The sequence below is a fragment of the Crinia signifera genome, chromosome 1, assembly GCF_055691185.1.
Source record: "Crinia signifera chromosome 1, ASM5569118v1, whole genome shotgun sequence".
Classification (NCBI taxonomy): Eukaryota; Metazoa; Chordata; class Amphibia; order Anura; family Myobatrachidae; genus Crinia; species Crinia signifera.
The window spans coordinates 225,953,071-225,978,335 of record NC_139217.1 but is presented as its reverse complement, the minus strand read 5'-3'; the positions used below and the strand labels follow the sequence as shown (position 1 = coordinate 225,978,335).

At 44.8% G+C, this 25,265-nt stretch overlaps 1 protein-coding gene across 9 annotated transcripts in view; it reads left to right on the top strand.

The window, feature by feature from the left end:
• The window catches only part of PIP5K1C (phosphatidylinositol-4-phosphate 5-kinase type 1 gamma), a 282,746-nt gene that overhangs the window by 183,833 nt on the left and 73,648 nt on the right, over nucleotides 1–25,265 (top strand). For all 9 annotated transcript variants that reach the window (XM_083179358.1, XM_083179359.1, XM_083179360.1 and 6 more), the window contains exons 11-14: nucleotides 2,704–2,788; nucleotides 12,259–12,420; nucleotides 23,627–23,765; nucleotides 24,725–24,757. In XM_083179358.1, the coding sequence (XP_083035484.1) occupies nucleotides 2,704–2,788; nucleotides 12,259–12,420; nucleotides 23,627–23,765; nucleotides 24,725–24,757 (419 nt within the window). The remainder of the gene's footprint in view (nucleotides 1–2,703; nucleotides 2,789–12,258; nucleotides 12,421–23,626; nucleotides 23,766–24,724; nucleotides 24,758–25,265) is intronic.

The following is a 25,265-nucleotide window of genomic DNA, read 5'->3' as shown; positions in this document are numbered from 1 at the left end:
AATTAGAAAAAATCCAAAGACGAGCAACAAAGCTTATTTGTGGAATGGAGAATTTAAGCTACGAGGAGAGATTAAGAAAGTTGGGACTATTTATTTACATTGGAAAAGAGACGTTTAAGGGGGGACATGCTCAACATGTACAAGTATATCAGGGGCCAATATAAGGAACTGTCACACATCCTCTTTTCTACTAGAAAGGAATCTAGGACACGAGAGCATGAGTACAGATTAGTAGAAAAAAAATTTTGTTCAGCTAGTAGAAAGAATTTCTTTACGGTCAGAACAGTCAAACTGTGGAACTCTCTTCCCGGAGAGGTTGTGACTGCTGGCAAAATAAATGCGTTCAAGGCAAAGTTGGGCAAACATTTACTGGATAAAAACATCCATGGGTACAATTAAGAAATATAATCTGTCTGTAAAATATCAGAACCTACCACATCAGCAATGGATAATCTATACTAGGTTGAACTAGATGGACGCAGGTCTTTTTTCAGCCTTACCTACTATGTAACTATGTAGTTACACGCCCTCCCCATAGTACACAGGCAGTCAGCTTGAAGTCTCTGGGGTCAGTTTACACAAATATTCACCCAGCACCTGTTGCCTGCGCCAGTGCCACAGCTCCCCCCAGCCTCCCAGTGGTCACATCGCCAACTGTGTGTAAGCAATGGCTGGGAGCTGTTGCCCGGTGACTGGGAGGAGACTTTCCCCGGCCTGCTTCTGCCGTAGACCTCCCCTCAACCCTGCCACAGAGAAATACGCGATTGCAGAGGAATACACCTCTGAGGTCCGATCATCCCAAGCTAGCGATGCCGCTGTCGCAAACCATCAGTATGTGCTTGCAGCGGCAGACTTTTTGAGAGACTGTCTTACCCCACCTCTAAATTCATGTCTGATACCCAGGTGCCCCTCTGACCCTTGGGGCCCATCAATAGCGTCCCCTTTGATCTCCCATGTCGCTGGGTCAGCCTGTGGGACTCGCACAGGCCGCAGTTGAAGCCTTTGCTGGCGACGTCATAGAGGCCTACAATTCCCAACATAATCCACGACCGCTGCCAGGGCCGGACTGGGACCAAAAATCGGCCCTGGCATTTTGAGCACACAGGCCCACCATTAGTAGGCAGAACCCTTGCGCGGCGAAGCCGCGCAGTGAAAAGGGGGTGTGGCCTCATGGAAAGGAGGCATGGCATCACAAAAAGGAGGCATTACACATTATGGAACAAACCGTTATGCCCATTACACATTATGGAACACACTATTATGCCATTACACATTGCTGCACACTATATTGCCCATTACATATTATGACACACACCTTAATGCCCATTACACATTATGCCACAGCTTGACAAATTTTTGTAAAATAGGGACAATGACAGTACGCGCCAAAACTTTACACCGCAATGCCTTTTACATGTCACACAGCCATAGTATACCACATGCCCTAATGCCCATTACACATTATACCACACACTGTAATGCCTCAAATCCTAATAAAAGGACCCCATATAAAGTATACTTAAACTAGGACCTGAAACTTTTTAAATGGAGAAATAGAATGCTTACTCTGAGAGCACAGCATCAGGCACTCTTGTCCTTGTCACCTTCCTCTGTTTCCAGGGCAGCGGGAGCAGTACTGAGTGTGTACTGTGCAAAGGCTGCTGTCTCTGCACCAACAGGCCAGCCAGACAGACAGTGATCACAACAAACTGACAGCTCTTCCTCCCTCCATGGTCTGTTATTGTCTGCTCCCTCACAGAGCAGTCCACTGTGTCCAGCAGCAGCCCTACTGCGGTAGAGTGACTGACATTGACAGCCGGGAAGCAGGCAGAGGATCCTTCCCACAGTACAGCTGCGGCCCCGGTGCTGCATAACAGCAATGACCTGCGGGCACTTGGCACTCTGCCCAGCCTGCCACTGTATGGAGGTGATGGACGGCGGGGGGAAGGAGCTCCTCGTGCGGCTGGGCAGAGGAGGAACAATGTATTAGCTGCCGCGCAGAGGGGCGGAAGGAGGCGCCGGGCAGCAGCCGGCCAGCGTAGGGCAGGGGGCGGCGGCGCGTCATCAGTAGGTGCCTGTGCACCCCCGTGCGCACGCCTATGATGCCGTCAATATGCTAATGATGCGCGCGGGGGGGACGCCATGCAGCGCACAGTGAAGCCCAGGAGGCTTCAGCAGCGCTATGGCTACTGCAGTGCAGCTAAAATCGGCCCTCAAGGCATTCAGCCCTTCTGGCATTTGCCAGAAGTGCCAGATGGCCAGTCCGGCCCTGACCGCTGCTCTATGAAGTCACTGAAGCCGGAGAGAGGATGCTAACTGAAACACACTGGGCTTGGCAGAGGAAAGGAAGATGCTGGCCAGCAAGGTCACACGTACAGGTGTCATTATAATGATGGGACAAGTCAATGACACCCTCTGTGTGAGTTATCCCTACTGACATCCTCTTTCTGTGTTACCCTTAGCAGGTTGGGGTGTAAGAATGTGCAGCATAATGTGAATAATGGATTTCTGCTGTGGTATGTGGTGATAGATGCTCAGCATGGATAAGATTACTGGGTCAGAGGCAGATCTAGTGTTCGGTTCTTGAGGGAACCAGACAAAATCATGCATAGGGCATCAGATTAATGTTGGCTATAAATGTAGGTATGTAACGCACTTATATTAATCTAAATGTGTCCAATGTTTTTTTTTTTTTTTTTTCAGGATACAGTGTCTGTACACAGACCAAGTTTTTATGCTGAACGTTTCTTCAAATTTATGACCAATACAGTGTTCCGCAAAACCTCCTGTAAGTAGCATTGTTGCAATGTTGCGCTGTCTAAGAGGATGTCTTCATAAATAAGTGTTATTGGAAATTTTAGGATGTTAAAAAAGCAAGAATTATTTAATTAGTGTGCTGGGGAATGCTATTCAATTAGTCTGCAAGGAAAAGTACACCAGTGGGGATTCATGTCTGGTGGTAAACCCTGTGGCTAACTGAATATTTGACCCTAATACAGTGGAATGTAAATTAAGTGGCACTCCAGGACTTAAGTTTGTGAAAAAGCAAACTTTATGCAGTCTACACCATTTCGGGTACTAGACCCTTCTTCAGGACCCACAAAGTGACATACAGACAGTGCAGTTTAAATACTCAAATACAACGAGTCCACCCACTGGCCGCCCATCCTCCTTCCGGGTCCATATCGTCAACTTCCAGTATCCTTGCCGGAAGTGACTGCTGCCGTGACAGGTGTCGGATGGACGTGGGGGAGCACTGGAAAACATTGCAAACATGAAAAATACCATGTTGGTTAGTAAATTATCAAAGTGCTAGTGCTTACATATATCACATGCATTCAAAAATAAATTTAAGAATACATTCACAAAAAGGTGCTTTCTTTTAAACATTAATGCCTGTGGACAATTGTGATTAAATATGACCACAAGATGTCACTGTTGCATCATCCTGTGAAAGAATTGTGTAAAATGCTTTTATTTATTTATTAACGCAGCGCTTTACAGAGTATAGTTGAACATTCACATCAATCCCTGCCCCAGTGGAGCTTACAATCTATATTCCCTACCACATGCACACACAGACATTCTAGGGTTAATTTTGTTGGGAGCCAATTAACCTAACTGTATATTTTTGGAATGTGGGAGGAAACCGGAGTACCCAGAGGAAACCCACGCAAGTACGGGGAGAATATACAAACTCCGCACAGTTAGAGCCATGGTGGGAATTGAACCCATGACCTCAGCACTGTGAGGCAGTAATGCTAATCATTACACCATCCTTACCTTGTATAGAATTTAAATAAAAAATGCCAGATGTTTTAAGCATTATATGAATTATAGGATCAAGTGCTCAGACGTTGCCCGGCATTAGTCTAATCCAGAAATCCTGAAATTGGAAACACCAATCCCGGGATTGAAACCCCAGCGTTTTGGGAGCCAAATCCCAGGATCCTGCCCACCCTAATCCTGGGATTGGCCACCCTAATTCTGACAAACTCCAAGGATTGATTAGGCATGAATGGGCAGCTGTCATATGTGGCCCAGAAGTTGATTGACAGCTTGCCAGGGCGAATCACAGAGTCTTGAAAAAGAAGGGTCAACACTGCAAATATTATCTCTTTGCATAAACTTAATGTTTTTGTTAATAAAAGCCATTGATCCATATACATAAGTGTTGAAAGAAGGTGCAATCACCAAGGAATAGTCAGCAATTTAAATTTATTACTCCAGGATCACCATTAAAGTGTCAATGCATCAATGTTTTGGCAGTAAAACCCTCCCCTCTCCCTCAATTGCTAGCTCTTTCCACACTTTAACAAGGAAGACTGGAGAACACTACTCCAAACAACAGCTGTTGAAAATAGTTACCCTAGGCTCAGATACAATGCAACCCAATAGGGCATAAGGAGATGCTATAAAGCATGAGTCCTCAAACTGCGGCCCTCCAAATGTTGTGAAACTACAAGTCCCAGCATGCCTTGCCACAGTTTTGCTATAAGGGAGTGTTAAAACTGTGGCAAGGCATGCTGGGATTTGTAGTTTCACAACATCTGGAGGGCCACAGTTTGAGGACCCATGCTATAAAGGAAACATAAGACCACTCCTCAACCCCTACTTCTCGCTCTAATTATGCCTAACCCCTTCCCGACATTTGACGTACATTTACGTCATGGTCGGGATGTACTTCCCGACACATGGCATAAATGTACGTCATGCCATTAAACTGTCCCCGCGTCTATAGACGCGGTGACAGAGGGACGATGTCTGCTGTCCCTGACAGCAGACATCTTCCCTCATTGCCCAGGGGGGGCAGCGATGCCCCCACCCATCGGCGATCGCTGTGATTGGCTGTTCAATGTGAACAGCCAATTACAGCGTTTTCTGTGTACCGGCGAATAACGTTCGCCGGTGACACAGGGATCGGTGGTGATTGGTGCTGTTAAGTACAGCACCAATCACCACCGGGTGTAAGTGTGTCACTGGTGGTCACCCCACCTCACCCCACCTGCCCCCAAAGGCTGTGATTGGTCCGTCGGACCAATCACAGCCATTACACCTCAAATGAAATAACGGAGACAGCCCTGCAGCCGCCATTCCGGTCAGGAACAGCGTGCAGAGCGGTCTCCGTGCCCATCTGTGCCTATACTGACCTGATCTGCGTTGGTGGCATCCGTGCTGCCAGCTCCTGCTGTGACTTCCTGGTGCTTGTGCTGCTGGTGCTGCTGCTGCTGCTGCTGCAGCAGCGTCATTGTGTCAGAGATTTAAAATTGTGTGATATAATTTTGTATCTGCTGCCCCCCTTTTGTGCTGATCAGTGTAAACTAACTAATCAGCATTTTTTTTGGGGTGCAGGTTTTTTTTTTTTATATATACCCTGTCAGGTTGCACCCACAGTGGTGTGCCTGCTGCCCCTCACTGCTAATCAGTGTTGCATCACTGATCAGCAGTTTTTTTTTTTTTTGAGGGTGCTGTGGGGTTTTTTTTTTTTATTTTTTTTACACCCACGGTGATTTTGTGGGTGTCCTGTGGCCGCAGAGCGCTGATCAGTGACGTACATCACTGATCAGCATTTTTGATCTAATTTTTTTTGGGGGGATCAAATTCCTGTTGTCTTTGACTCATCAGAAGTTTTTTTTAATTTTTTTTTTTTTTGAAGGGTGCTGTGGAGTCTTTTTTTTTTATTTTTTTTACACCCACGGTGCTTTTGTGGGTGTCCTGTGCCCGCTGAGCGCTGATCAGTGACGTACATCACTGATCAGCATTTTTGATCTAATTTTTTTTTTTTGGATCAAATTCCTGTTGTCTTTGACTCATCAGAAGTTTTTTTAAATTTTTTTTTTTTGGAGGGTGCTGTGGAGTCTTTTTTTTTAAATTTTTTTTACACCCACGGTGCTTTTGTGGGTGTCCTGTGCCCGCTAAACGCTGATCAGTGACGGACGTTACTGACCAACATCTGTGCTCAATTTTTGGCGCAGGAGCTTTTTTTTTTTCTTTTAACTTACACGTGTTAAAGCACTACATACACACTACATACCCCCCGTGTTGAAATAAAGTTTGTACCCCAACCCCCTACGCTATACACGCCTACACAAAAATAATAAAAATGTCCCAATCATCGCAAAGACGTTTTCAGCGGAGGAGGCATATGCCCTTATTGCCTCTGACACTGACACAGCCAGTGAAGAAAGCGATGAATTTGCATTCGTCTTAAGCTCCTCTTCCTCCTCTAGTGATGAGGGACCCCCTCAAAGACGCCCCCGTAGAGCAGCTGAGACACCCCCCCCCCCCCCCCAATGATTGATCTCGTATGGACCCCACCACCAGACAATTTTGAGCCCCAGGTTCCTGAGTTTTTGGCCAACCCAGGAATCCAATTTGATACTACAGGCCTCAAAGAAATTGACTTTTTCAAAGTCTTTTTCTCTGATGATTTTATAAATTTAATGGTGGACCAAAGTAATTTATATGCCCAGCAGTTTATTGCCCAAAACCCCACGTCATCATTTGCTAGGTGGACCCCTGTAGATGCAGTAGAGATGATGACGTTTTGGGGTCTGGTGTTACATATGGGCATAGTTAAAAAGGCAGAAATTAGGCAATATTGGAGTACAGATGTTCTGTACAGCACCCCACTTCATCGTATGGCCATGACCCGGACTCGTTTTGAGACGATCCTTAAATTTTTGCATTACAACGATAATGCACAGTGCCCACCCAGAGATGGTCCCACCTTTGACCGGCTATTCAAAGTCAGGCCGGTCATTGATCATTTCAGCGCCAAATTTGCTGAGATGTACATCCCCCAAAAATTCATTTGTGTAGACGAGTCACTTATACATTTTAAAGGAAGGGTTAAATTCCGCCAGTACCTTCCCAATAAGAGGGCAAGGTATGGCATAAAAATGTATAAGCTGTGCGAAAGTACCTCAGGGTACACCCACAGGTTTAGGGTATATGAAGGGAAGGACTCAAGAATTGAACCGCCAGAATGCCCCCCCTCCCTCGTAGGTGTTAGTGGAAAGATTGTCTGGGATTTAGTGCACCCCTTCCTGGATAAGGGTTATCACCTCTATGTGGATAACTTTTACACCAGCATCCCCCTGTTTAAGGCCCTTGGTTCAAGAGGTACAGCAGCTTGCGGTACTGTGCGCAAGAACCAAAGAGGCCTCCCAAAAACGCACGTTGCCCAATTACTGAGAAAGGGTGAAAGCAGGGGAATATGCACCGAAAATATGTTGTTGGTCAAATATAAGGACAAGAGGGATGTCCTTATACTGACAACAATTCACGGAGACAGTACCACCTCCGTCCCTGTAGGAGGTACCAGTACACACACCTCAAAACCTATTTGTATCCTAGATTACATGGGCGGAGTGGATCTTTCAGATCAGGTACTGAAGCCGTACAGTGCCCTGCGGAAAACAAAAATATGGTATAAGAAGCTGGCCGTGTATATCATCCAGATGGCACTGTATAACGCTTACGTACTATTCCGTTCTACCAGCCAGACGGGGACATTTATGCACTTTCAAGAGGAAGTCATAAAGGGCCTAATATTTGGGAACCAGCAGGCAGAGGGCCCCAGTACTTCTAGTACTGGCCCCAGTACTTCTAGTACTGGCCCCCGTATTGTATCAGGGCAGCATTTTCCTAACGAAATCCCCTCCACTGGAAAAAAGGGCAGGACACAAAAAAGGTGCAAAGTTTGCTATAAAAAGGGAATACGAAAGCAAACTATTTTTCACTGTGAAACTTGCCCCGACAAACCCGGCCTATGTATGAAGGAGTGCTTTAAAATATACCACACATCTATGGATTATTAGGTTCATCATTTCACCGTGCTTCGGGGGTCTTGCTAATGCGACATAGCACCCACCATTCATTCCACCAGAATGTGTGCTGCAAAATCCAAATATCACTCCTTCCCTTCTGAGTCCTGCCATGCACCCAAATGGTATTTTTTGGTCACATATGAGGCATTGCCGTACTCGGGAGAAATTGGGGCACAGATTTTGGGGTGCTTTGTCTCCTTCATTCCTTGTGAAAATGAAAAATTTTGAGCCAGAACTGCATTTTTGTGTAAAAAAATGTAATTTTTCATTTTCACAGCCCAGTTGTACCAAAATTGGTGAAACCCCTGGGGGTTTGAAATGTACACTATACCCCTAGATCAGCGGTTCCCAACCTGGGGGTACGCGTCCACACGCTGGGGGGTACGCCGCAACCCTGCCTGTAATGGCGGCGGCGGCCGCGGCCGCCAGACAGGTCGCTGGAGGGGAGGAGAGTGCATTGCGCATCTCTCCTACCCCTCAGTGTGCTTCCCTGTGACTGGCCGGCCGCCCGTCCGCCAATCAATCAGAGCTTGCGGGCCGGCAGCCAATCAGGAGCCGGCCCGCGAACTTTGATTGACGGGCAGCCCAGTCACACTGAAGGGAAGGAGAGATACGCAGTGTACTCTCCTTCCCTGAGAGAAGCACTGCAGCGCGGCAGCTGGACTGTCCTCTCCCCAGCAGCAGCGTCAATGGTAAGTGTGCTGCTGCTGGGAAATACTGTGGGGCATTGCTGGCACTGTGGGGCATTGCTGGCACTGTGGGGCATTGCTGGCACTGTGGGGCATTGCTGGCACTGTGGGGCATTGCTGGCACTGTGGGGCATTGTTGGCACTGTGGGGCATACTTGTTACTGGCACTGTGGGGCATTGCTGGCACTGTGGGGCATACTTGTTACTGGCACTGTGGGGCATTGCTGGCACTGTGGGGCATACTTGTTACTGGCACTGTGGGGCATTGTTGGCACTGTGGGGCATTGCTGGCACGGTGAGGCATACTTGTTACTGGCACTGTGGGGCATTGTTGGCACTGTGGGGCATACTTGTTGCTGGCACTGTGGGGCATTGCTGGCACTGTGGGGCATACTTGTTGCTGGCACTGTGGGGCATTGCTAGCACTGTGGGGCATTGTTGGCACTGTGGGGCATACTTGTTACTGGCACTGTGGGGCATTGCTAGCACTGTGGGGCATTGTTGGCACTGTGGGGCATACTTGTTACTGGCACTGTGGGGCATACTTGTTGCTGGCACTGTGGGGCATACTTGTTGCTGGCACTGTGGGGCATTGCTGGCACTGTGGGGCATTGCTGGCACTGTGGGGCATACTTGTTGCTGGCACTGTGGGGCATTGCTGGCACTGTGGGGCATACTTGTTACTGGCACTTTGGGGCAATCCTGGCACAGTGGGGCATACTTGTTGCTGGCACTATGGGGGTATACTTGTTGCTGGCACTGTAGGGGCATTGTTGGCACTGTGGGCACATACCCAGTACCATGGGGTCATACCTGCCACTGTGGTGGCATTCCCGTTTCTGGCACTGTGCGGGCATACCTGGCACCATTGGAGCATATGTGTATCTGGCACTTTTGGGGGCATATGTGTATCTGGCACTATTGGAAGGCTAACGTGATCCGTTGGAATGTCTGTTGCTTCAGTAATAGAGATTTGACAAGGTTATTTTATATGCTGTCCGCAGAATGGGCTGAGCTTATACTGTGGCCAAGTGGTTGCACTTTTTTTTTTCTCGTCATTGCCAGTATGACTTGCCCCTGTTAAGCCACACCCCTTTTTAGGCCACACCCCCTGAAAATTTCACGAGGGGGTACTCATAAATGAAAAGCCTAATCAAGGGGTACGGGAGACAAAAAAGGTTGGGAACCACTGCCCTAGATGAATTCCCTGAGGGGTGTAGTTTGCAAAATGGGGTCACTTGTGGGGGGGTTCCACTGTATTGGTGCTTCGGGGGTCTTGCTAATGCGACATAGCACCCACCATTCATTCCACCAGAATCTGTGCTGCAAAATCCAAATATCACTCCTTCCCTTCTGAGTCCTGCCATTTTTTGGTCACATGAGGCATTGCCGTACTCGGGAGAAATTGGGGCACAGATTTTGGGGTGCTTTGTCTCCTTCATTCCTTGTGAAAATGAAAAATTTTGAGCCAGAACTGCATTTTTGTGTAAAAAAAATGTAATTTTTCATTTTCACAGCCCAGTTGTACCAAAATTGGTGAAACCCCTGGGGGTTTGAAATGTACACTATACCCCTAGATGAATTCCCTGAGGGGTGTAGTTTGCAAAATGGGGTCACTTGTGGGGGAGGTTCCTAACTTTTAGCATCTTATGGTGCCTAGAAACCTACATGGTGCCTAAAAAATAATCTCATAAAAAGGAGGCTCCAAAATCAAGTAGGTGCTCCTTCTATTATGAAGCCTGTGGTTTGGTCAACGTGCACACTAGGGCCACATATAGGATATTTATGAAAACAAAAGAATTGGGGGAATCAATTTTTAGTCACATTTCTCTAGTAAAATCTACTGTGTTCCTTAGAAAAATGTATTAAAATTGAAAATCTGCTAAAAAAAATGAAATTTTGAAATTTCACCTACACTTTGTTTTAATTCCTGTGAAACACCTAAAGGTTTAACAAACTTCCAAAATGCTGTTTTGAATACTGTGAGGGGTGCAGTTTTTGAAATGGCATAATTTATGGGGGTGTCTCACATACAAGTCCCTCAAAGTCACATCAGAACTGAACTGGTCCCTAAAAAAAATCAGTGTTTGAAATTTTCTTGAAAATTTGAGAATTTGCTATTCATATTTTAAGCCTCCTAGTGTCCAAAAAAATTAAAAGGAGGTTGAAATAATGATGGAAACATAAAGTATACATATGGTCTATGTTAGTTATTAACTATTTTGAGTGGTATGATTATTTGTCTCACAAGCAGAAAATGTAACATTTTGCAAATTGCAAAATTTTCAATTTTTTTACGACATTTTGGTATTTTTCACAAAAAAACAGACTGTATCGACCAAAATTTACCACTAACTTGAAGTACAATGTGTCACGAGAAAACAATCTCAAAATCACTGGGATAAGTAAAAGCAAAAAAAAGTTATCCCCACTTAAGTGATACATGTCAGATTTGAAAAAAAGGGCTCTGTCAGGAAGGCAAAAACAGGCTGCGTCGGTAAGGGGCTAAAGGGATTTTTCGGGGAATTAGCTGCAAATACTTTAATAGTAAATGACATGGTTTAGATCGACAGGGTCATTAGGTCGACACAATCATTAGGTCGACTTGAGGAAGGTTCACAGTCTAAAATTTTACATGGGGTTTTTCACTATTTGTCCCGAATGCTTCGGGTGCATGTGGTCCCCCACCACGCCCTAGTGCAGGGCTGGGCAACACCGGCCCTCCAGATGTTGATGAACTACACATCCCAGCATGTCTTGCATCAGTTTCAGCATGGCCACATAGCAAAACTAATGCAAAGCATCCTGGGATGTGTAGTTCACTAACATCTGGAGGGCCGGTGTTGCCCAGCCCTGCCCTAGTGGATGGTAGGCATGAATTACCTCCTGTCGGCACATGTCGGCTCGAAAGCAAAGTGAAAAGGCATTTGTAATTTTGACTGTCAACCTTCCCATGTCGACCTAATGATTGTGTTGACCTAATGTCCCTGTCGACCTTCATGCATGTCAACCTTCAGTTGTCCACCTAATGCTTGTTGACCTAGTGACCGTATCCCATTTAAAATTAGTCTGGGACGGGTTGGGATCATTTAGTCTACAGCATTATGGTCAACAGTCATTAGGTCGACACCATAAGGTCGACATGGTTCTAGGTCGAAAGGTCATTAGTTCGACATTGTTTTTTACCTGAATGTCAACACAGTTAACATGGACACAGTTTAAATTGCACTGCGTTCCCTCGCATCGTTCGCTACACTTGCAATGCGTCGGGGCATGGTGCCTCGCTACGCTCGGCACACTATTTAATTCTCCCACCACGCCCTAGTGGATGGTAGGGCATAAAATACCGCCTGTCAGCACATGTTGGCTTTAAAAAAAAGTGGAAAAACTCCATGACGACCTAGGCAATGTCGAACTAATGACCTTTTCGACCTAGACCCATGTCGACCTAATGGTGTTGCCCTAATGACTGTCGACCATAATGTTGTAGACCAAATGACCGCATCCCATCTGGGACTGCAGTTTGTAGTCTTATGCAAATTCTTGTGTTCTTAATTAGATCTTCTCGGGTTAGTTGGGTATTTAAAATGTAAAACTCTACTGTTATTGTTTGTTTTCTGAGGCGTTAAATGCATTTGTAATATATGTAAAGTACACTTTGTATAATAGGTATGTACATTCATACAGGTAGTTAGGCAACACTAATACAGCATTCTGTTCCTTTTTATTACCCTCAGCACTGAAGTCCTCACCCTCCAAGAAGGGAAGAAGTACTCTTCTTGTGCCTCGCCTTATGGGCCCCTCTGCTGCATTCTCCGCAGGACAAATTCCCACTGAGCGTGAAGAAGGGAAATATGACCTACGTGGAGCACGGAGCTACCCAACTCTAGAGGATGATAGTAAGAGTAGTTCTTTATAGTATTTAGATGTGTCTTGATTAACAACATAAAACAGCAGTGATTGTAATAGTAAAACACCTTTTGAAATTTTATTCAGTAACTGAATAATCTCACAGACCGCCTAACCGGGGCAGAGCCTCCCCTGTCATAAATAATAAAAAAAAATACAAAGATGATATTTATAACACATATAGGGCCAGATGCACTAAGCTTCAAAAAGTGATAAAATGGAGAGTGATAAACCAGTGGCGTAACTCCCGGAGGCAATGGAGACATTGGCCGCCGGGCGTTAGCCACTAGGGGGGGCACAGAGGAGCCAGAACCAGGCATCTCCTGTCCTTCAGCTTCTGCAGTGAGCGGCAACGCACCTCAGGCTCAGTCACAGCAGGAGAGAAGGAGCAAGTGCCACAACTAGGGGGGCATGATGTGGGAGCCCAGCCAGATCAAAGTAAGCACTTAGTCACTGCTGCTGCGGCAGCCGGGTCCTGTGTGCACTCACTGCAGGCATGAAACTGAAAGTAAACTACAATACCTGCTGAGAGCTTTCAGTTTCTTCCCTGTAGTGCTGTCAGTGCACCCGGCAGCCAGATGAAGATGGGGCTAGTATTCTCAGCCCGTGACACCCCTCAGCCCTCACCAGCCTTTCCAAAGTTTTTATAAACCAGTCAGCAGACTGAGGAGCTGGACAGTCCGAAAAGGGCGGGACCAAACGGCAGGCCCTCAGGATGAATGGTGAGTGTGACAAGGTGCACTCTATGTATTTATCTGTGTAACTATTGTATTGTATATGTGCATGGGTGTGACTGGCTGTGAATAGGTGTGTGACTGTATATGTGCATGGGTGTGACTGGCTGTGAATAGGTGTGTGACTGTATATGTGCATGGGTGTGACTGTCTGTGAATAGGTGTGTGACTGTATATGTATGCATACTGGTGTTTGACTATGTATATATGACTGAATGTATGCATAGGTGTATGTATGCATATGTGGGACTATATATGTGTGATTTTATGTATATTGTGTACACAGTTGCACACATGCAGACAGGCTGACGGGGACTGGGGGGGAGGATGTGTGCTGGTGGGTGACAGAGATCCTAGGCTCAGCTACTGCTTACTGTCCCCATGTTAGCGGTTAATAGATGCTGTGGGGGGGGGGGGGGGGGCACTGCAATCTTTGTCGCCTCCGGGCACCTGGTATGAACTTACGCCACTGTGATAAACAGTCAACCAATCAGCTCCTAACTGCTGTGTCGCAGACTGTTTAAAAAAGGTCAGGCAGGAGCTGACTGGTTGGTTGTTTATCACTCTCCATTATTATTTTTTTATAATCTATGCAGGGTGAGTCTCTGTGGGATCACTGGGAGGCAGTGGGATCTGTGCCTCCATTTGACAGTTGAAAACTGTCAGCAGCGGTGGAGGGGGGGTTAATTTGTGGACATAAAGAGGCTGAAAAGCCCATTGAAAAGCATTGTGGAAGCAGCACATACACATCTGCCTCACTGACAGGGCATGCCCCTGTCACTGAGACAGATGTGATAAGATAGCCTGTCTCCACTCTCACTGTGCTGGCGGCCGCCGCTGCTTCTGTCAAGGTATATGACAGACAGCGGCAGCAGGGAAACATGCAGTGGCTGCCCCTCCCTCCCTATTTGTCCCTCCTTACTGTGCTGGTGGGTGCCACTGCTCCTGTCAAGCTATATGACAGACAGCGGTGCCGGGGAAAAGGGCATTGGGAGAACAGAGTGGCTCAAGTGGAGCTCAAGTTCCAGAAGCCTTGGACTCAGGTCAGAAGGCGCTTTGCTGCACTTAGTGATGCAGGCTGCCAGCCAATGACAGATATGTCCCCCTCTCTCCTGCCTATAAGGAACCCCTCCTCCCTTCACTTGCCTGTTGATTGGGTTCCACGGCCCCTCGGAAGGCTGTAGTCAGGGAGCTGATGTCACTCTTTGCTACTCACTGTTGTCCCCCTCCCCCTTGCCTCCACTACTCCTGGCTCCCTTTTATCTGCCATACGTCAGCTGGTTTCACCTCCTTCCCCTGGAAGGTCATCAGTGTTCTCCCCAGAAATTTTTCCAGCCAGGTGGCATCAAGAAGTAGCCAGGTGGGCAGTCTTCGCAATTAAAAAAAGTGAGGCGCTGCACTGTCAGAGGGGAGTATTTAGCACCGCCTATTGTCACTCATTGCAGTTTAAACAATAGTCTCTCAGCCCACACCACTAAATAAATACAAAAAAACATAGACATTGCGCGCACCAAAAATTTTCACTGTAGTTCCTACTACACATCACACACCCAGTACATGCCGTAATTCCCATTACATGTTATGCCACACACCATAATACCCATTGCACTTTTTGCCACGCCGCAATACCTATTAAATATTATACCACATGCCATAATGCCCATTACACATTGTCACACACGTAATACCTATTACATATAATACCACACGCCTTATAGCCTATTACATAATATGCCACATAAGTTCTTCCTACATGCTCGTTGCTATGGGTTGCATGCTCTCTGCCAGAGGTTTAATATGCTTGTTGCCGTGAGGTTTAACATGCTCATTGCCATGGGGTTTAACATGCTCGTTGCCATGGGGTAACTTGCTGTCTACCATAGGGGTTAACCTGAGCTCCGGCTCTCTGTCTCGGCAACCTCAGTGCTGGCATGTACTAATAATCACCGCACTGAAGCAGCAGTACAGGAGCAAGCATTGTTCCCATGCTGCTGCTGCTTGAGTGTGGCTATTATTAGTAGATGCCAGCACTGGGGCTGCCGAGACCAAGAGCCAGAGGTCTGCAGGAAGCTGCTAAGCGGAGAGCTGCTGTTGCTTCTGGATCCCCCTCCCTGCCAGCGCCTCACGTGATGCCACCGTTCCCTTTGCGTTGCGGCTACTGCTGACAAACACTGGCCCAGGCAGTGTCTATTCAGACAGTGTTGTCAGAGCTGGCCTTACACTGGAGACATATGTTTTTACTTCATTGGCTAGTCCTGCCACCTATGGGGCCTGAGTGAGTTGTAGTTTAGCAAGAATTTGGGGGCCCATGCCCTGTGCTGGGCAGCCCAAAATTTTGTAGGCACATCGCTAAAGTGCGAGCATTGAATGAAGCACCAGCACAGTACTGGCTGCACAGCCTAGCTGTGAAGCCAGATGCAGGCTGGCCGTGTTCTGGTTGCAGTGGCTGTGGAGAACATCATACAGCCGTCGTGGCCTAACCCCTGCCACCACCTGAGCAGTCGGGACACGCCTACGTGGTCTGGACTGCTCCCACAAATGGTCAGAGCAATGGTTCGACGCTACCTAGTTTTAAGTGCTCGCACGCACGTGCACACAGATCTCCAAAAATCAAGTAGCGATTTATTGGGATCTGCACATGGGTATAGATCGGGCAAATAGTGACCTGGGTTCTTCTATACAGAGAGGGGATATGGTCATATTGTCTACAGCATTTAGGTCTACAAGCATTAGGTCTATCTACACCACTAGGTCGACCGGCATTTAGGTCGACATGACTAAAGGTCGACAGGGTCATTAGGTCGACATGGGGAAGGTCAACAGGCAAAAGGTCGACATGGGGTCATTTGACTGTTTTATGAGTCGACATGTGCTGACAGGCGGTATTTCATGCCCTACCATCCACTAGGGCGTGGTGGGTGAATAAAATAGTGTGCCGAGCGTAGCGAGGCACCGTGCCCGAAGCATGGCGAGCGCAGCGAGCCATACAAGGGGACGCGGTGCTATGTTGACTCTGTTGACGCTTGATAAAATGAAGGAAAAAAAAAACCATGTCGACTTTTTCACTGTTTTTTTCGACCTTATACCTGTCGACCTAATGACCATGTCGACCTAACACATGTCGACCTAATGACCCTGTCAGGTCGACCTAATGGTGTAGACTTAATGCTTGTAGACCTAAATGCAGTCTGATGAATGATCCCATTCCACAGAGAGACATACAGATAAGTGGTAGAGCAGTTACTGTTATTTACCAATTGCTTTCCATATCTTTGTTGATTACATTGAAGGAAGGTGGCTCCAATGGGCATTGTGTTACCTTTAATAATCTATTGTTGAATAAAGACTTCTGATTGGATGTGGTGAAAGGGAGTGCGGGCAATTTAACTTTACCACCAAAAAACATACTTCATCATCCCCCTCTATATTCTTGACTGCCATGGAATTGCATTTTTGTACCACTTTAGCTGGGTGGTTTTTTACTGGTTGCTGTCTGTTGCTGCCGGCCCTCTCTTTTTTTTTTTTTTTTTTTGCCGTTAGCCTTGTGAGGGTCTCAGAAATGTAAGGTTCATACACTCTGGTATCTAAACGTCTCCCCTTCCATAAGTATCCAATTCCGAGCTGATTGGACCACCAGAACTGTAGAAATTCAGCTTTAAGCTCATTTTAATTTATCCAAGGTTAAGCTAGAGCAATTTTATAGCACCGTGCTTTTACAGATAAAAGCTTTTCCTTAAGTTACTTGATTCCAAAACACTGCTTAGCGTTTCTATACAGTATTTCCTACTGAGTAGCACAAACAGCTTTTATTGGACTGTACTGTACTGTAATGGCTACAGCTATAAATTATATCTCTAGAAGTATAATTGGGAAAGCTAAGAGCTCCTCCCTAAATTCCTGGATACCAAAACACTGCTTTGTGTCTCTATACAGTTATTTCCTATTTGCATACAAAGTAGTAATGTATCCATAGGGTTAAGCTATAGCAGCGTGCCTTGACAGCAGTGCTGCTCACACTGCTGCACTGTATAATTTAGAGAAGGACAGATTATCATTCCAACCAGCAGCTCATTGGCCATATTGGCTATGGGACTTTGACCCTTGCACAACTTCCCCATTGCTCGTGTTTTAGCTAGCGTAATGAGACAATGGCTAATATTGGCTGGTCACCCCCACCTCTTCCACCCCCCTTCCCCCTCGGTACTTATGTAATATCTGGGCGCTCGATTTTTTTCATCGCATCACATGCAATATAGTGGCATACAATTCATGCGATGCGATTTTTCATTGTAAAGACCCGATTTTTAATTGTATAGTCACCCATGGGTGATTTCATAGCCCCACTATCCAACTATGCATGGAGTTGATTTATATAGTGTGGTGAGCGCAGCGAGCCACCGAGCCCAAAGCGTGGCGAGCGGACGCAAAATACATGTAAAGTAATCCGCGTCCCCTCGCGGGGCTTGCTGCGCTCGCCACGCTTTGGGCTCTTTGGCTCGCCACACTATATAAAATCAACTACATGCGTAGTTGGATAGTGGGGGTATGAAATCACCCATGGATGACTATACAATTAAAAATCGGGTCTTTACAATGAAGCATCGCATCGCATGCCTTAAGTAGTGGCATGCAATGAAAAAATCGGGCGCCCAGATAATACATAATTACCTCCCCTGGGAGACTGCTATTTTCATAGTCAATAATTAAGCAGGAAGATTAATCCGCACAGTCTTTGGTGTGGTTGTCAGAAAACCCTATTAATTATATTGTCATTAATTCAGCTTTTAATATATAGGGAGTTGCTGCCCAGGAATCAGTATAATTATGTACACGAAAAGAAAAAAAAACTTCCTTCAAGAGGCACTCTGAGCTGACTGGTTGTGGCTTATTCAGCATTCATATCATTTGTAATATTTAATACAGTGTCCCAAGAAAATAAATTAAAACGTAACTTTTATTTAATGTATTATTAAGAACTGCGAAATATAAAAAATATATATGTGAACGGTGCATTAAAGTGAAAATAAAATTAAAATAGAGCTGTCTGTTTTTGATGTGTATTTTATTCTAGTCTAATGACTCGTAAACTGTGTGGTAGTACTGCTTGTGGATTGTGTATCTCTGTTTAATGTATCACTTCACTGACATGGGACTTCTCTGAAAGTTGTTACTGTATCTATGAGACTTCTCAGAGAATTGTTACTATATTTATTATGTTGCAGTTATCATCTGCAACTGTCTCATTTTGGATGTATCGAGATAGTGCCCATTTTATTCAGCAATGTCCCATTAAATCGGTTTTGTCCAACAACTATAATAAAAAAATTCAAGTGATTAAGTTGAACTCATGCAGATGGAGTAGAGGGGGTTATCAAATTAAAATTTCGTATAAAGTGGTTTCTTCATGTCTGCTTAATTGTCTAAACATAATAGTTTGATAAGAGCTTTCTGCCATGAATAGCAGTGTAAGTGCCGTCAGTATTGCACTAATAACTAGTCTTTATGACACCATTGATCATGTATGCAGCTTATGAAGGACAAATGCTGCAGTAAAAAGATAATCAGCATACGAAGTTTCCAACTAGTCAAAAAAGGCTGGTTGTTATTTCATGTATCATTAAATTCTTTCGCCTTCATCCTAAGGGGACACTGAAGTACTACGCTGGGGATTGAGTGGTGTATTGAAGGGGTCGGCACTTTAGGAAACTTTGAAGTGTAGCATGGCTCCTCCCCCTCAGACTCCAGTCTTAGTTAAGTGACCGGAGGAGTCGGTTCCCTGGGCAAGGGCTCCTTCTAGGGGGGCTCTTAGGTTTAAGTTTTTTTTATTCAAGGCTTACCACGGTTGCGTTTGACGGCGTGGCTGTTGAAGCCGCGCTGTTGAGTAGAAGGGGTATCCCAAAATCTGTCATTCCAACGATGATGAGGGCCAGGAAGGAGGTCACTTCCCGTAACTATCACAGTATTTGGAAAGCTTATGTGGCTTGGTGTGAACGCTGTAAGCTACCCACATCTGTTTTTGGTCTATCCCGGGTACTCCGGTTTTTTGCAGTCTGGATTTAAGGCAGGCCTTCGCCTTGGTTCGCTTAAAGTCGAGGTGTCTGCCTTGTCGATTTTTTTCCAATGACGTCTGGCGGTCATTCCGGAGGTCCAAACTTTCCTGAATGGGGTACTACGGCTCCAGCCTCCGGTGCGTGCCCCGGAGGAGCCTTGGAATTTGCCACTGGTTCTGGATTATCTTAAGTCCAGTGTCTTCGAACCTCTGGAATCCATTGATCTTCGTCTTCTTACGTGGAAAATGATCATGCTTTTAGCTCTTGCTTCAGCGCGAAGGGTGTCAGACCTAAGCGCTCTGTCATGCAGGTCACCGTATCTCGTGTTTCACCCCGATAGGGCGGAACTACGCACTAAAATGGATTACCTTCCAAAGGTTGTGTCTGCGTATCACCTCAACCAGCCTATTGTTGTACCAGCATTGACAGGTGATTTAAAATCTCTGGATGTCGTTCACACGTTACAAGTCTATGTGAGCAGAACCAAAGAGGTCCGGAAGTCGGATTCACTCTTTGTGCTTTATGCTACTGCCAAGCGAGGTTGGCCGGCCTCTAAACAAACCTTAGCAAGGTGGATCTGTTTGACCATTAAGCAAGCTTATATACAGGCTTCGCAAGTTCCGCCTTCAAGGGTGTCGGCTCATTCCACAAGGTCTGTGGGTCCTTCTTGGGCGGCAGCTACAGGCGTGTCTCTGACTCAACTGTGCAGAGCAGCGACGTGGTCTGGTCCAAACACGTTCATCAGGTTCTACAGGTTTGACACGTTTGCGGCCTCCTCTTCTAGTTTTGGCCGTGCTGTACTACAGGATGACCAGCGCCTTCCCACCCGTGGGGATGGCTTTGGGACGTCCCCAGCGTAGTACTTCAGTGTCCCCTTAGGATGAAGGAGAAAATAGGAATTTGGTACTCACCGTTAATTCCCTTTCTCCGAATCCGTAGGGGACACTGAACGCCCTCCCGGCGCTGTTCTAGCCTGTGTAGGGTTGTTCAATCCGTATGCGTGATTGTTGTGTCCACACGATTGTCTGCAGTTATTGTTACAGTATGTTATGTTCTGTTTTCTGTTCGTATCTCTCTCTCTCTCTCTGTCAGAGATTCCCTGGTCTCTTTTCTCCTCTCGGTCACAGTTAACTAAGACTGGAGTCTGAGGGGGGGATAGAGGGGGAGGAGCCATGCTACACTTCAAAGTTTCTTAAAGTGCCGACTCCTCCAATACACCACTTAATCCCCAGCGTAGTACTTCAGTGTCCCCTACGGATTCAGAGAAAGGGAATTAACGGTGAGTACCAAATTCCTATTTTCTATGTGACGTGATCCACTGTGTTTAATAATTAGACCCATCAATGTTTTATTAGCGTGTGATCACACATTCAGAGCTGTGCAGGCTGCATTTTGCTGAGTAGTTGTATGTGCTATCCTGATGGGCTATGTGTTTTACCGGAGGATTTTGCACAGTAAACTTATCGGTACTTATGTAGTATCTGGGCGTCCGATTTAGAAATCGAATCGGATCGTATCGCATCGCATGCGACCAAATCGTATGCGATGCGATGGTCAAGATTTTTATATAGGATTCAATGTTAAAATGGTCTGAGTCAATTTTAACATAGAATTCAATGGGAAAAAGGGGTCCTTTTCCTTTCCCCACTATCCAAGTGGGCATGAAGTTGGATATAAACCTGTGGCGAGCGTAGCGAGCCACCGAGCCCGAAGCGTGGCGAGCGGACACAGAATACTTTTTAAGAAATATGCATCCCCTCGCGGGGCTCGCTTCGCTCGCCACGCTTCGGGCTCGGTGGCTCGCTGCGCTCGCCACGCTATATAAAATCAACTCTATGCCCACTTGGATAGTGGGGAAATGAACAGGACCTTCTTAACATTGAATCCTATGCAAAATCGCATCGAATCGCATCGCATCTGATTGTATGCCTTAAGGTAAGGCATACAATCACAAAATCGGCAGCCCAGATACTACATAAGTACCAACTTATCTATTATCAGCGCACCCGACACAAACCGTGCCATATCACATAGTTCGTTGGTTTAAGCTAAATTCTATAACATATTTTCAGCATTCTTTAATGACATCATTAATTGTGTTTGTGACTTATCAAAAACAAATGCTACAATAAAGTTATATGAAGCTTCTAGCTAATCCCAGGTTCTATGTCTGTATAATATATAGCATGATAACCCAGTGTGTTAGACAATTAAACACTTTTGTATTTTATCGACATGTGGTGACACATTCCAGAGCTGTACGGGCTGCTGTTTGCTAAATAGCTGATTGTGCTATCATGCCGGGCTGTATATTTTAACCCGAGGATTTTGCACAGTACAATTCTGTATTATCGTTACACCGGACAGGAGCAGTGCAACATTGCACAGTTAATTAATTTCAGCTAATGCTGTAACACATTCTTAAGACGGACAGATTTTAACAGGTTGGGCCGGTCACATGAACCATGTGTACTGCGTCCCACCGTTAAACACAGATACACAATCCACAAGCAGTGCTACCACACCGTTTACGAGTCATTAGACTAGAATAAAATACACATAAAAAACGGACAGCTCTATTTTAATTTTATTTTCACTTTAATGCACTTTTTCACATATATATTTTTTAATATTTTGCAGTTCTTAATAATACATTAAATAAAAGTAAAGTTTTCATTTATTTTCTTGGTACACTATTAAATATTACAAACGATATGAATGCTGAATCAGCCGCAACCAGTCAGCTCCGAGTGCCCCTTGAAGGAATTATTTTTCTTCTTTTTGTGTACATTTTCATAGTCAAGGCAGCCAGTATGAATACTGTAAATTGTGTCCAAGTCCCCTAGCCAGAAACCCCTTCAAGCAACTGCGGGTGGGGTCCCCTCCAATTGTCCACCCAGCTTACAGAGGTTTCAGGCTTCCTCTACAGCCAGAGTGCCATCGCTAGACTGCGGAGAGGTGACCGTAAGCAATCCTGCACTCAGGTGGGTTAGCTCCTACCATGTGCTCAGCTCCCTTTTGCACAGCAACACCTGTACCAAACTGTTGATTTAGCCACACTATCTCTCCAAAAAATTTTGTTTTTGCAGCCTAAAGGATGGTCTGTATCACTTGCATTAAGAGCTCGTCTGATCGCATTGTAGCTCCAGAATACACATTATGCCACATTTGAGTGCACTTTGTATACAATATGGCACATTGCAGTGCCCATAGTACACTTGCAATTTACTCCCACCAATTTTGTAATACCCCCTTCCTCCATCCCACACCATGTTTATAATATGCCACAAGGCTGTGGCCAGCAGGCAGGCATAGAAAGCGACCGGGAGAGAGGCAGAGGATGAGGGTCAGAGGGAGAGGGTGAGGGTGATTGGGAGAGGATGTTGGGTAGAGGACGAGGGCAACAAGGAGAGAAAAAGAATCCCAGGGTGAGAAAGACCGGTGACAGGGGAGAGGTATAGGGTGACTGGGAGAGGCAACCGGCGATCAAGAGCCGGTGATAGTAAGAAACAGAGAGGGAGAATTAAAGGGTGTTGGTAAGATACGAGGAGGCAGAGGATGACGAAAATATAGTTTTCATTACAATTAACAACATACCTGGCTGCTGCAGAGTGACCTTAGCAATGGTTGCAAGGGCAGCTGCAATTGGAAAGGTTTCATACTCCTCCTTAATGTCACAGTTGATCTCTGCAGGCTGCTGCCTGCCGGTGTGCTTGCTGAAACACTGGTGGCCCAACACTAATCCACATTGCTTCCACACTTGCAGACTTTCTGTCAGGGCCAAAGACTGAAGACCTGGTATACATATCCCACCTTTTTTGGGGTCGCAGAACCTATGTTTTTTTTTTTTTTTGTTTCTTGTAGTAAGGTTCTCCTCAGATGGGATATACGCTGGTATAGCTAAGCAATATGAAGTGAAATATCAATGGAGAAAATAGTAATTCGTAATTAAACAATTAAAACTAGATCAGTTCATTTTGTTGGTCTTATGTGTTTTGTGCACTTAGGTCATTCTGGTGGTTTACAACCTCAGGTATCTGCAGATATTAACTCTATTATAAGTGTGTTACTTGACAGGATGGTGTTATTAACCTTTTGTTACCATTTATGTATATAGTACTTGTGCAATAAATAGAGAAAACATTATTTTGCATATTAAAGATTAAATGGAAGCCTAAACTATGTGCATAGGATTAATCACTAGTAAATGTTAGCTGTGTTCTAAAATAAATATATATATATATATATATATATATATATATATATATATATATATATATATATACACACACACATTACATTATTGATGTTCCGTCAAATTGACGGACTTTTAACTACTGCACTTACCTTATAAAGGAAGGAATATCTGTTTGCTTTGCTAGGTCCTATAATTTCTCTAACTTCCTCCATAGGTCGTGCAGAATTACTGCCCTGTACACCTCCATCTTTTGAAGAGGCCACAACTGCCTCTATTGCTACCACCCTGTCTTCCACCTCGCTGTCCATTCCAGAACGCTCTCCTTCTGAATCTTCAGAGCACCCGCGTTACCGGTGAGAGTCATAACCTATAGAGAATGCAACTTAAAGAGGATGTTTGTTCTCTTTGATGATTTGTTATTGTTGAAAAAATGTGAACATAAAATACCACCTTTCTTGAAGCCTCAGTAATGTAGGAATATATGGGTAGCTGTATGAAGCAGTGGTAAGTGAGGAGAAGTGATAAGGTGCCTGTTACTGGTACTTTATAACTGGTCAATCAGATCCTAACTGTTCCTTTTTAATCCTAGCTTGTAACTTAAAAGTCAGGAGCTGATTGGCCGGTCAGAAAGTACCAGGCACTTTATTACATCTCCTCCCTTATCACTGCTTCATGCATCTACCCCTGAGTCACTTATCATTTATTTTCTCTTCAACTGTTAAGTCAAGTCTTTCAGTATTTTAATATTTTTCCCTTTGAGAAACCATTGGAATATCTACATGACAAAAAAAGCATTTATTTATTTATATTTTCAGGCTGTAGTAAAGGAAATTTTATATGGATTTGAACCTTATGCTGTGGAATACTTTTTGCTGTAATCGGCATGTATTTCAGGGATTTTCCTAAAAATGTTATAAAACGTTAAAACAAATTCCATGTTTTACAATTTATTCAGTGAACCTATAAAATGAATTGTAATATCAGTGATTATTTTGCTTTTATAATCCATTTGTTACTATAGAAATATCCTGGATATTTTAGGTAGTGCTTCATGCATTGGTTGATTTTTTTTTCTTCTATTTGCAATTAAACGTGACAGATGTTTTTCTGTAGTTAGGGTTAATTTTATGAAAATTGCCTGACTAAAGGCTGAAAAGAGCAACAAATTAATTTACCTCACACATCACTGCATGTAAAAAAAAAAACTTTACCGGAATGTGTGGGGTTATTTTTTACTTTCTTTTTTTTTAAACCGTAGTTTTTGTTGCAGATAATAAAAGGGGCAAACCAGTGTGTTTTGTTTCTCTTTCAGGAGACGCACTCAGTCATCTGGATATGATGCCAGGTAGGATTCTGTGTCTGAATGGTATATTACTTTTAACCAAGTAGATCTTTTTTTTATTTTTATTTTTAAATATTAGATGGTTAAATACTGTACTTTAATAAACAACAGGATCACACTCCAAACTGACCAAATTGTACAGTATAGGCTTGGTTTAACCACAAATCTGCACACAGGCTGGTGGCATATGTCCTGCAAGTTTATTTTTTGGAAAAGACAATAGTGATCTTTTTTTAAATTTTTGTATTATGATTGGGCAGTTTTATTGTTGTTGTTGTTGTTGTTGTTTGAAAAGCACCAGAAACCACCTGCAGGGTTAATCTTAGTACATAGCACACAGACCACAACAAATAATATATAATTACACAATGCAATATTATACACTGAACAATTAACAGCAATTTGACAAATAATAAATGTCATAGAATTTGTGAGGTAGGCCAGTGCTCAGGAGCATTGGCCTTTGAACAGGTACTGTGGTGGGGGTAGGGTGACCAACTCATCCCTTTAA